General features: G+C 51.2%; 1 protein-coding gene and 1 non-coding gene across 2 annotated transcripts in view; one reads left to right on the top strand and one right to left on the bottom strand.

Annotated features, from left to right (window-relative positions):
* Window positions 1–12,488, top strand: part of LOC129841923 (annexin A5-like) — a 42,078-nt gene that overhangs the window by 19,532 nt on the left and 10,058 nt on the right. Inside the window, exons 4-8 of the mRNA XM_055910293.1 lie at window positions 4,724–4,837; window positions 4,921–5,011; window positions 5,329–5,408; window positions 7,269–7,319; window positions 9,636–9,729. Coding sequence (XP_055766268.1) covers window positions 4,724–4,837; window positions 4,921–5,011; window positions 5,329–5,408; window positions 7,269–7,319; window positions 9,636–9,729 — 430 coding nt within the window. The remainder of the gene's footprint in view (window positions 1–4,723; window positions 4,838–4,920; window positions 5,012–5,328; window positions 5,409–7,268; window positions 7,320–9,635; window positions 9,730–12,488) is intronic.
* trnaa-cgc (transfer RNA alanine (anticodon CGC)) lies at window positions 8,008–8,079 on the bottom strand. Its single transcript has one exon. It is a non-coding gene; the product is annotated as a tRNA-Ala (tRNA).

Here is a 12,488-nt window from a genome sequence, read left to right on the forward strand (position 1 = left end):
GGAGGAATGGTGGATTCATCACCCTGGTGGGGGGAGAGCCAAGATGGAGGAATGGTGGATTCATCACCCTGGTGGGGGGGAGAGCCAAGATGGAGGAATGGTGGATTCATCACCCTGGTGGGGGGAGAGCCAAGATGGAGGAATGGTGGATTCAAACCACTGGTGGGGGGAGAGCCAAGATGGAGGAATGGTGGATTCATCACCCTGGTGGAGGGAGAGCCAAGATGGAGGAATGGTGGATTCAACACACTGGTGGGGGGAGAGCCAAGATGGAGGAATGGTGGATTCATCACCCTTGTGGGGGAGAGCCAAGATGGAGGAATGGTGGATTCATCACCCTGGTGGGGGGTAAGCAAAGATGGAGGAATGGTGGATTCAAACCACTGGTGGGGGGAGAGCCAAGATGGAGGAATGGTGGATTCATCACCCTGGTGGGGGAGAGCCAAGATGGAGGAATGGTGGATTCATCACCCTGGTGGGGGGAGAGCCAAGATGGTGGAATGGAGGATTCATCACACTGGTGGGGGGAGAGCCAAGATGGAGGAATGGTGGATTCATCACCCTGGTGGGGGGAGAGCCAAGATGGAGGAATGGTGGATTCATCACACTGGTGGGGGAGAGCCAAGATGGAGGAATGGTGGATTCATCACCCTGGTGGGGGGAGAGACAAGATGGAGGAATGGTGGATTCATCACCCTGGTGGGGGGAGAGCCAAGATGGAGGAATGGTGGATTCATCACCCTGGTGGGGGGAGAGCCAAGATGGAGGAATGGTGGATTCATCACCCTGGTGGGGGGAGAGCCAAGATGGAGGAATGGTGGATTCATCACCCTGGTGGGGGGAGAGACAAGATGGAGGAATGGTGGATTCAAACCACTGGTGGGGGGAGAGCCAAGATGGAGGAATGGTGGATTCATCACCCTGGTGGGGGGAGAGCCAAGATGGAGGAATGGTGGATTCAAACCACTGGTGGGGGGAGAGCCAAGATGGAGGAATGGTGGATTCATCACCCTGGTGGGGGGAGAGCCAAGATGGAGGAATGGTGGATTCAAACCACTGGTGGGGGGAGAGCCAAGATGGAGGAATGGTGGATTCAAACCACTGGTGGGGGGAGAGCCAAGATGGAGGAATGGTGGATTCAAACCACTGGTGGGGGGAGAGCCAAGATGGAGGAATGGTGGATTCATCACCCTGGTGGGGGGAGAGCCAAGATGGAGGAATGGTGGATTCATCACCCTGGTGGGGGGAGAGCCAAGATGGAGGAATGGTGGATTCATCACCCTGGTGGGGGGTGAGCCAAGATGGAGGAATGGTGGATTCATCACCCTGGTGGGGGAGAGCCAAGATGGAGGAATGGTGGATTCATCACCCTGGTGGGGGAGAGCCAAGATGGAGGAATGGTGGATTCATCACCCTGGTGGGGGAGAGCCAAGACAGAGGAATGGTGGATTCATCACACTGGTGGGGGGAGAGCCAAGATGGAGGAATGGTGGATTCAACACACTGGTGGGGGGAGAGCCAAGATGGAGGAATGGTGGATTCATCACCCTGGTGGGGGAGAGCCAAGATGGAGGAATGGTGGATTCATCACCCTGGTGAGGGAGAGCCAAGACGGAGGAATGGTGGATTCATCACACTGGTGGGGGGAGAGCCAAGATGGAGGAATGGTGGATTCATCACCCTGGTGGGGGGAGAGCCAAGATGGAGGAATGGTGGATTCATCACCCTGGTGGGGGGAGAGCCAAGATGGAGGAATGGTGGATTCATCACCCTGGTGGGGGGAGAGCCAAGATGGAGGAATGGTGGATTCATCACCCTGGTGGGGGGAGAGCCAAGATGGAGGAATGGTGGATTCATCACCCTGGTGGGGGGAGAGCCAAGACGGAGGAATGGTGGATTCATCACCCTGGTGGGGGGAGAGCCAAGATGGAGGAATGGTGGATTCATCACCCTGGTGGGGGGGAGAGCCAAGATGGAGGAATGGTGGATTCATCACCCTGGTGGGGGGAGAGCCAAGATGGAGGAATGGTGGATTCAAACCACTGGTGGGGGGAGAGCCAAGATGGAGGAATGGTGGATTCATCACCCTGGTGGAGGGAGAGCCAAGATGGAGGAATGGTGGATTCAACACACTGGTGGGGGGAGAGCCAAGATGGAGGAATGGTGGATTCATCACCCTTGTGGGGGAGAGCCAAGATGGAGGAATGGTGGATTCATCACCCTGGTGGGGGGTAAGCAAAGATGGAGGAATGGTGGATTCAAACCACTGGTGGGGGGAGAGCCAAGATGGAGGAATGGTGGATTCATCACCCTGGTGGGGGAGAGCCAAGATGGAGGAATGGTGGATTCATCACCCTGGTGGGGGAGAGCCAAGACGGAGGAATGGTGGATTCATCACCCTGGTGGGGGGAGAGCCAAGATGGAGGAATGGTGGATTCATCACCCTGGTGGGGGGAGAGCCAAGATGGTGGAATGGAGGATTCATCACACTGGTGGGGGGAGAGCCAAGATGGAGGAATGGTGGATTCATCACCCTGGTGGGGGGAGAGCCAAGATGGAGGAATGGTGGATTCATCACACTGGTGGGGGAGAGCCAAGATGGAGGAATGGTGGATTCATCACCCTGGTGGGGGGAGAGCCAAGATGGAGGAATGGTGGATTCAAACCACTGGTGGGGGGAGAGCCAAGATGGAGGAATGGTGGATTCAAACCACTGGTGGGGGGAGAGCCAAGATGGAGGAATGGTGGATTCATCACCCTGGTGGGGGGAGAGCCAAGATGGAGGAATGGTGGATTCATCACCCTGGTGGGGGGAGAGCCAAGATGGAGGAATGGTGGATTCATCACCCTGGTGGGGGGAGAGCCAAGACGGAGGAATGGTGGATTCATCACCCTGGTGGGGGGAGAGACAAGATGGAGGAATGGTGGATTCATCACCCTGGTGGGGGAGAGCCAAGATGGAGGAATGGTGGATTCATCACCCTGGTGGGGGGAGAGCCAAGATGGAGGAATGGTGGATTCATCACCCTGGTGGGGGGAGAGCCAAGATGGTGGAATGGAGGATTCATCACACTGGTGGGGGGAGAGCCAAGATGGAGGAATGGTGGATTCATCACCCTGGTGGGGGGAGAGCCAAGATGGAGAAATGGTGGATTCATCACACTGGTGGGGGAGAGCCAAGATGGAGGAATGGTGGATTCATCACCCTGGTGGGGGGAGAGCCAAGATGGAGGAATGGTGGATTCAAACCACTGGTGGGGGGAGAGCCAAGATGGAGGAATGGTGGATTCAAACCACTGGTGGGGGGAGAGCCAAGATGGAGGAATGGTGGATTCATTACACTGGTGGGGGGAGAGCTAAGATGGAGGAATGGTGGATTCATCACCCTGGTGGGGGGAGAGCCAAGATGGAGGAATGGTGGATTCAAACCACTGGTGGGGGGAGAGCCAAGATGGAGGAATGGTGGATTCAGTTGTTGTTGCCATCCTGTACCTGTCCCGCAGGTGTGATGTTCGGATGTACCGATCCTGTGCAGGTGTTGTTACACGCGGTCTGCCACTGCGAGGATCGATCAGCTGTCCGTCCTGTCTCCCTGTAGCGCTGTCTTAGGCGTCTCACAGTACGGATATTGCAATTTATTCCCCTGGCCTCATCTGCAGTTCTCATGCCTCCTTGCATCATGCCTAAGGGACGTTCACGCAGATGAGCAGGGACCCTGGGCATCTTTCTTTTGGTGTTTTTCAGAGTCAGTAGAAAGGCCTCTTTAGTGTCCTAAGTTTTCATGACTGTGAAAAAGGGACGTTTCTTTTTTTGCTGAGTTTATATAATTAAAAAAAGACACTATTCGAAAAGTGAAATGATATCATCCCTAAACACCATAACACAAACACAACACAACCCCAATACAACCCCAATACAACCCCAATACAACCCCAATACAACCCCAACACAACCCCAATACAACCATAACACAACCCCAATACAACCCCAATACAACCCCAATACAACCCCAATACAACCATAACACAAACACAACACAACCCCAATACAAACACAACACAACCCCAATACAACCCCAATACAACCATAACACAACCCCAATACAACCCCAACACAACCCCAATACAACCCCAATACAACCATAACACAACCCCAATACAACCATAACACAACCCCAACACAACCCCAATACAACCCCAATACAACCATAACACAACCCCAATACAACCCCAATACAACCCCAATACAACCCCAATACAACCATAATACAACCCCAACACAACCCCAACACAACCCCAATACAACCCCAATACAACCATAACACAAACACAGTTGTAAATATGTAAATATGTATTATTATTTTTAATGATTGTTTCATTCACTTCTCAGCCCCCCCACCCCCCCCCCCCACCCCCCCACCCCCCAATGGACATTTATCATTGCTACAGTTGTAAATGTGGAATTATTATTATTATTGTCTCGTTCCCTTGTCTGTTTTGGACCTGTTGGAGCTTAGAGCATAATAATGTCACTGTACCCTGTAATTACATCTGTGACCCTGTGCATGTGACTAATAAACCCATCTAATGTAATCTACAACCACAACACAACCATAACACAACCCTCCCTCCATCTTTCTCTCTCCCTCCCTCCCTCCCTCCCTCCCTCCCTCCCTCCCTCCCTCCCTCCCTCCCTCCCTCCCTCCCTCCCTCCCTCCCTCCAGGACCTGGTAGGTGATCTGCAGGGTGAACTGGGAGGAAAGTTTGAGACTCTGGTAGTGGCTCTGATGACTCCCCCCATCCTCTACGATGTGACATCACTACGGAACGCCATCAAGGTATTTGACCAAGGACTAGTGATGTCATATCCTGTGAGTGACGGTGTGATGTCATAGTGACTGTGTGTGATGTCACGGTGTAGGGGGCGGGGACCGATGAGAAGGTGCTGATTGAGATCCTGTCTTCTAGAACGACCCAGCAGATTAAGGACATCACTGCTGCCTATCGCCAGGGTAACACACACACACACACTGCTGCCTATCGCCAGGGTAACACACAGACACACTGCTGTCTATCGCCAGGGTAACACACAGACACACTGCTGCCTATCGCCAGGGTAACACACAGACACACTGCTGCCTATCGCCAGGGTAACACACACACACACACTGCTGCCTATCGCCAGGGTAACACACACACACACACACACACACACACACACACACACACACACACACACACACACACACACACACACACACACACACACACACACACACACACACACACACAGACGCACTGACTCACTGATTGTCTGTGTGTGTTCCAGAGTATAATAAGAACCTGGAGGAGGATGTAACAGGAGACACGTCAGGCCACTTCAGGAGACTGCTGGTCATCCTGCTACAGGTGAGGGGTCAGAGGTCAGGGCCTAGGGGTCAGAGGTCAGGGCCTAGGGGTCAGAGGTCAAAGGAACATAGATCTGGTATATATACAGTACCAGTCAAAAGTTTGGACACTCCTACTCATTCCAGGGTTTTTCTTTATTTTTACTATGTTCTACATTGTAGAATAAAGACATCAACACTATGAAATAACACACTTGGAATCATGTAGTAACCAAAAAAGTGCCTTGATGACAGTTTTGCACACTCTTGGCATTCTCTCAACCAGCTTCATGAGGTAGTCACCTGGAATGCATTTCAATTAACAGGTGTGCCTTGTTAAAAGTTAATTTGTGGAATTTCTTTCCTTCTTAATGCGTTTGAGTCAATCAGTTGTGTTGTGACCTGGTAGGGGTGTATACAGAAGATAGCCCTATTTGGTAAAACACCATATTATGGCAAGAACGACAGTCCATCATTACTTTAAGACATGAAGGTCAGTCAATCGGGAAAATTTCAAGAAACTTTGAAAGTTTCTTCAAGTGCAGTCGCAAAAACCATCAAGTGCTATGTTGAAACTGGCTCTGATGAGGACCGCCACAGGAAAGGAATACCCAGAGTTACCTCTGCTGTTCAGAGGAGACTGAGTGAATCAGGTCTTCATGGCTGAATTGCTACAAAGAAACCACTACTAAAGGACACCAATAATAAGAAGAGACTTGCTTTGACCAAGAAACACGAGCAATGGACATTAGACTGGTGGAAATCTGTTCTTTGGTCTGAGATTTGTTTTTCAAATTTGAGATTTTTTGTTCAAACCGCCATGTCTTTGTGAGACGCGGAGTAGGTGAATGGATGATCTCCACATGTGTGGTTCCCACCGTGAAGCATGGAGGAGGAGGTGTGATGGTGTGGGGGTGCTTTGCTGGTGACACTGTCAGTGATTTATTTAGAATTCAAGGCACACTTAACCAGCATGGCTACCACAGCATTCAGCAGCGATACGCCATCCATCTGGTTTGCACGACTTTCATTTGTTTTCAACAGGACAATGACCCAACACACCTTCAAGCTGTATAAGGGCTATTTGACCAAGAAGGAGAGTGATGGAATGCTGCATCAGATGACCTGGCCTCCACAATCACCTGACCTCAACTAAATTGAGATGGTTTGGGATGAATTGGACCGCAGGGTGAAGGAAAAGCAGCCAACAAGTGCTCAGCATATGTGGGAACTCCTTCAAGACTGTTGGAAAAGCATTCCTGGTGAAGCTGGTTCAGAGAATGCCACGAGTGTGCAAAGCTGTCATCAAGGCAAAGGGTGGCTACTTTGAAGAATCTCAAATATATTTTGATTTGTTTAACACTTTTTTGGTGTTATTTTATGGTTTTGATGTCAGACATAGATCTGACAGATATAGATATCTGGGACATAGATCTGACAGATATAGATATATGGGACATAGATATGACAGATATAGATGTGTAAGACATAGATTTGACAGATATAGATGTGTGGGACATAGATCTGACAGATATAGATATGTGGGACATATATATAACGGATATAGATGTGTAAGACATAGATTTGACAGATATAGATGTGTGGGACATAGATCTGACAGATATAGATGTGTGGGACATAGATCTGACAGATATAGATGTGTGGGACAAAGATCTGACAGATATAGATGTGTGGGACATAGATTTGACAGATATAGATGTGTGGGACATAGATCTGACAGATATAGATGTGTGGGACAAAGATCTGACAGATATAGATGTGTGGGACATGGATCTGAGGGACATAGATCTAACAATTATAGATGTGTGGGACATAGATCTGACAGATGTGTGGGACATGAATGTGCTCTCTCTCCTCTCAGGCCAGCAGACAGCAGGGGGTACAGGAGGGGAACATAGAGACTGATGCACAGGTAAGAGAGAGTGTGTGTGTGTGTGTGTGTGTGTGTGTGTGTGTGTGTGTGTGTGTGTGTGTGTGTGAGAGAGAGAGAGAGTTAGTTTGAGAATCACGTGTGTATCAGTGTAGCAATCAGATTTACTGCTCAGTCACATTGACTTATTTGACATGTTCTGCTCAGGGCTGTGTGACAAAGTGTGTGTGTGATGGGTATGTGTAAAATAACACTCCCCACACAGGCACCCCTTGTGTTAGCGTGTGTGTGTAAGCGTGTGAGAGAGAGACAGAGACAGAAGGTGTGTTGATAGTGATACCCAGAAGTGTTGAATGCTGCCATCTAGTGGTCATATTTTCTTATTTATTTTTTATTTCAACTTTATTTAACCAGGTAAGCTAGTTGAGAACAAGTTCTCATTTACAACTGCGACCTGGCCAAGATAAAGATGAAGCAAAGCAGTGCAACACAAACAACAACACAGAGTTATACATGGAATAAACAAGCGTACAGTCAATAACACAATAGAAGAAAAAGAAAGTCTATATACAGTGTGTGCAAATGGCATGCCACTTCTGTTCTATAAATGTACGAACAGGGATAGAACGCATATTCTTCAGATTACAAAACCAAATTATTTAGCACATCTCTGTTTCCTGCTTAGAAGTTCAACATTCTGTAGGAGTTGGGTCAATGCAACAATTTAAAATGGAGAAGCTGGGGATTGAACCCAGGACCTCATACATGCGAAGCATGCGCTCTACCACTGAGCTACATCCCCTTTCTATAGAGTTTCTATGGCGTGAGGAGGTAAGGCAATAAATAGGCCATAGTAGCGAAGTAATTACAATTTAGCAAATTAACACTGGAGTTATAGATGAGCAGATGATGATGTGCAAGTAGAAATACTGATGTGCAAAAGAGCAGAAAGTAAATAAAAACAATATGGGGATGAGGTAGGTAGATTGGGTGGGCTATTTACAGATGGGCTATGTAACAGCTGCAGCAATCGGTTAGCTGCTCAGATAGCTGATGTTTAAAGTTGGTGAGGGAGATAAAAGTCTCCAACTTCAGAGATTTTTGCAATTCGTTCCAGTCATTGGCAGCAGAGAACTGGAAGGAAAGGCGGCCAAAGAGGTGTTGGCTTTGGGGATGACCAGTGAGATATACCTGCTGGAGCGCGTGCTACGGGTGGGTGTTGTTATCGTGACCAGTGAACTGAGATAAGGCGGGGCTTTACCTAGCAAAGACTCGTAGATGACCTAGAGCCAGTACGTTTGGCAACGAATATGTAGCGAGGGCCAGCCGACTAGAGCATATAGGTCGCAGTGGTGGGTAGTATATGGGGCTTTGGTGACAAAACGGATGGCACTGTGATAGACTGCATCCAATTTGCTGAGTAGAGTGTTGGAGGCTATTTTGTAAATGACATCGCCGAAGTCGAGGATCGGTAGGATGGTCAGTTTTACGAGGGTATGTTTGGCAGCATGAGTGAACGGAGGCTTTGTTGCGAAATAGGAAGCCAATTCTAGATTTAATTTTGGATTGGAGATGCTTAATGTGAATCTGGAAGGAGAGTTTACAGTCTAACCAGACACCTAGGTATTTGTAGTTGTCCACATATTCTAAGTCAGAACCGTCCAGAGTAGTGATGCTAGTCGGGCGGACAACGGTTGAAGAGCATGCATTTAGTTTTACTAGCATTTAAGGTCACGGAAGGAGTGTTGTATGGCATTGAAGCTCGTCTGGAGGTTAGTTAACACAGTGTCCAAAGAAGGGCCAGAAGTATACAGAATGGTGTCGTCTGCGTAGAGGTGGATCAGAGAATCACCAGCAGCAAGAGCGACATCATTGATGTATACAGAGAAAAGAGTCGGCCCGAGAATTGAACCCCATGGCACCCCCATAGGGACTGCCAGAGGTCCGGACAACAGGCCCTCCGATTTGACACACTGAACTCTATCTGAGAAGTAGTTGGTGAACCAGGCGAGGCAGTAATTTGACAAGCCAAGGCTGTTGAGTCTGCCAATAAGAATACGGTCCTGTACAGAATGATGTGTATTTACAACAGGTGGTGATATACAGAATCAAACCAAAATACACAAATCAGGTCAAATCAGGTCAAATCAGGTCAAATCAGGTCAAGTCAATTTCAGTTAAGCAACAATGTATTTGACCTCCAATGTAAAGTCAATGTGTGTGTGTGTGTGTGTGTGTGTGTGTGTGTGTGTGTGTGTGTGTGTGTGTGTGTGTGTGTGTGTGTGTGTGTGTGTGTGTGTGTGTGTGTGTGTGTGTGTGTGTGTGTGTGTGTGTGTGTGTGTGTGTGTGTGTGTGTAGACTTTGTTCTCTGCAGGAGAGAAGAAGTTTGGGACCGATGAAGAACAGTTCATCACCATCCTGGGGAACAGGAGCACTGAACACCTGAGGAGAGGTGTGTGTTGGGGATGAACACCTGAGGAGAGGTGTGTGTGGGGGATGAACACCTGAGGAGAGGTGTGTGTGGGGGATAAACACCTGAGGAGAGGTGTGTGTGGGGGCTGAACACCTGAGGAGAGGTGTGTGGGGGATAAACACCTGAGGAGAGGTGTGTGTGGGGGATAAACACCTGAGGAGAGGTGTGTGTGGGGGGGGATGAACACCTGAGGAGAGGTGTGTGTGGGGGGGGATGAACACCTGAGGAGAGGTGTGTGTGGGGGGGGGATGAACACCTGAGGAGAGGTGTGTGTGGGGGGGGATGAACACCTGAGGAGAGGTGTGTGTGGGGGGGGATGAACACCTGAGGAGAGGTGTGTGTGGGGGGGGATGAACACCTGAGGAGAGGTGTGTGTGGGGGATGAACACCTGAGGAGAGGTGTGTGTGGGGGGGGATGAACACCTGAGGATAGGTGTGTGTGGGGGGGCTGAACACCTGAGGATAGGTGTGTGTGGGGGGGGATGAACACCTGAGGAGAGGTGTGTGTGGGGGGGGATGAACACCTGAGGAGAGATGTGTGGGGGATAAACACCTGAGGAGAGGTGTGTGTGGGCTGATCACCTGAGGAGAGGTGTGTGTGGGGGCTGAACACCTGAGGAGAGGTGTGTGTGTGGGATGAACACCTGAGGAGAGGTGTGTGTGGGGGGCTGAACACCTGAGGATAGGTGTGTGTGGGGGGGGCTGAACACCTGAGGATAGGTGTGTGTGGGGGGGGATGAACACCTGAGGATAGGTGTGTGGGGGGGCTGAACACCTGAGGAGAGGTGTGTGTGGGGGCTGAACACCTGAGGAGAGGTGTGTGGGGGCTGAACACCTGAGGAGAGGTGTGTGTGGGCTGAACACCTGAGGAGAGGTGTGTGTTGGGGCTGAACACCTGAGGAGAGGTGTGTGTGGGCTGATCACCTGAGGAGAGGTGTGTGTGGGGGCTGAACACCTGAGGAGAGGTGTGTGTGTGGGATGAACACCTGAGGAGAGGTGTGTGTGGGGGCTGAACACCTGAGTAGAGGTGTGTGTGTGGGATGAACACCTGAGGAGAGGTGTGTGTGGGCTGATCACCTGAGGAGAGGTGTGTGTGGGGGCTGAACACCTGAGGAGAGGTGTGTGGGGGGGGATGAACACCTGAGGAGAGGTGTGTGTGTGGGATGAACACCTGAGGAGAGGTGTGTGTGTGGGATGAACACCTGAGGAGAGGTGTGTGGGGGCTGAACACCTGAGGAGAGGTGTGTGTGGGCTGAACACCTGAGGAGAGGTGTGTGTGGGGGATGAACAACTGAGGAGAGGTGTGGGGGGGCTGAACACCTGAGGAGAGTTGTTTGTGGGGGCTGAACACCTGAGGAGAGGTGTGTGTGGGGGCTGAACACCTGAGGAGAGGTGTGTGTGGGCTGAACACCTGAGGAGAGTTGTGTGTGTGGGCTGAACACCTGAGGAGAGTTGTGTGTGGGGGCTGAACACCTGAGGAGAGGTGTGTGGGGGCTGAACACCTGAGGAGAGGTGTGTGTGGGCTGAACACCTGAGGAGAGGTGTGTGTGGGGGATGAACACCTGAGGAGAGGTGTGTGTGGGGGATAAACACCTGAGGAGAGGTGTGTGTGGGGGCTGAACACCTGATGATAGGTGTGTGTGGGGGATAAACACCTGAGGAGAGGTGTGTGTGGGGGATAAACACCTGAGGAGAGGTGTGTGTGGGGGATAAACACCTGAGGAGAGGTGTGTGGGGGGGGGGATGAACACCTGAGGAGAGGTGTGTGTGGGGGATAAACACCTGAGGAGAGGTGTGTGTGGGGGATAAACACCTGAGGAGAGGTGTGTGTGGGGGGGGATGAACACCTGAGGAGAGGTGTGTGTGGGGGGGGATGAACACCTGAGGAGAGGTGTGTGTGGGGGATGAACACCTGAGGATAGGTGTGTGTGGGGGGGGATGAACACCTGAGGAGAGGTGTGTGGGGGGGCTGAACACCTGAGGAGAGGTGTGTGGGGGGGCTGAACACCTGAGGAGAGTTGTGTGTGGGGGATGAACACCTGAGGAGAGGTGTGTGGGGGGGCTGAACACCTGAGGAGAGGTGTGTGGGGGGGCTGAACACCTGAGGAGAGGTGTGTGGGGGGGCTGAACACCTGAGGAGAGGTGTGTGGGGGGGATAAACACCTGAGGAGAGGTGTGTGTGGGGGATAAACACCTGAGGAGAGGTGTGTGTGGGGGGGGGATGAACACCTGAGGAGAGGTGTGTGTGGGGGATGAACACCTGAGGAGAGGTGTGTGTGGGGGGGGATGAACACCTGAGGATAGGTGTGTGTGGGGGGGGCTGAACACCTGAGGATAGGTGTGTGTGGGGGGGGATGAACACCTGAGGAGAGGTGTGTGTGGGGGGGGGATGAACACCTGAGGAGAGGTGTGTGTGGGGGGGGGATGAACACCTGAGGAGAGGTGTGTGTGGGGGATGAACACCTGAGGAGAGGTGTGTGTGGGGGGGGATGAACACCTGAGGAGAGGTGTGTGTGGGCTGAACACCTGAGGAGAGGTGTGTGTTGGGGCTGAACACCTGAGGAGAGGTGTGTGTGGGCTGATCACCTGAGGAGAGGTGTGTGTGGGGGCTGAACACCTGAGGAGAGGTGTGTGTGTGGGATGAACACCTGAGGAGAGGTGTGTGTGGGGGCTGAACACCTGAGTAGAGGTGTGTGTGTGTGTGGGATGAACACCTGAGGAGAGGTGTGTGTGGGCTG

This window comes from Salvelinus fontinalis, unplaced genomic scaffold (genome assembly GCF_029448725.1).
Source record: "Salvelinus fontinalis isolate EN_2023a unplaced genomic scaffold, ASM2944872v1 scaffold_0003, whole genome shotgun sequence".
NCBI lineage: Eukaryota > Metazoa > Chordata > Actinopteri > Salmoniformes > Salmonidae > Salvelinus > Salvelinus fontinalis.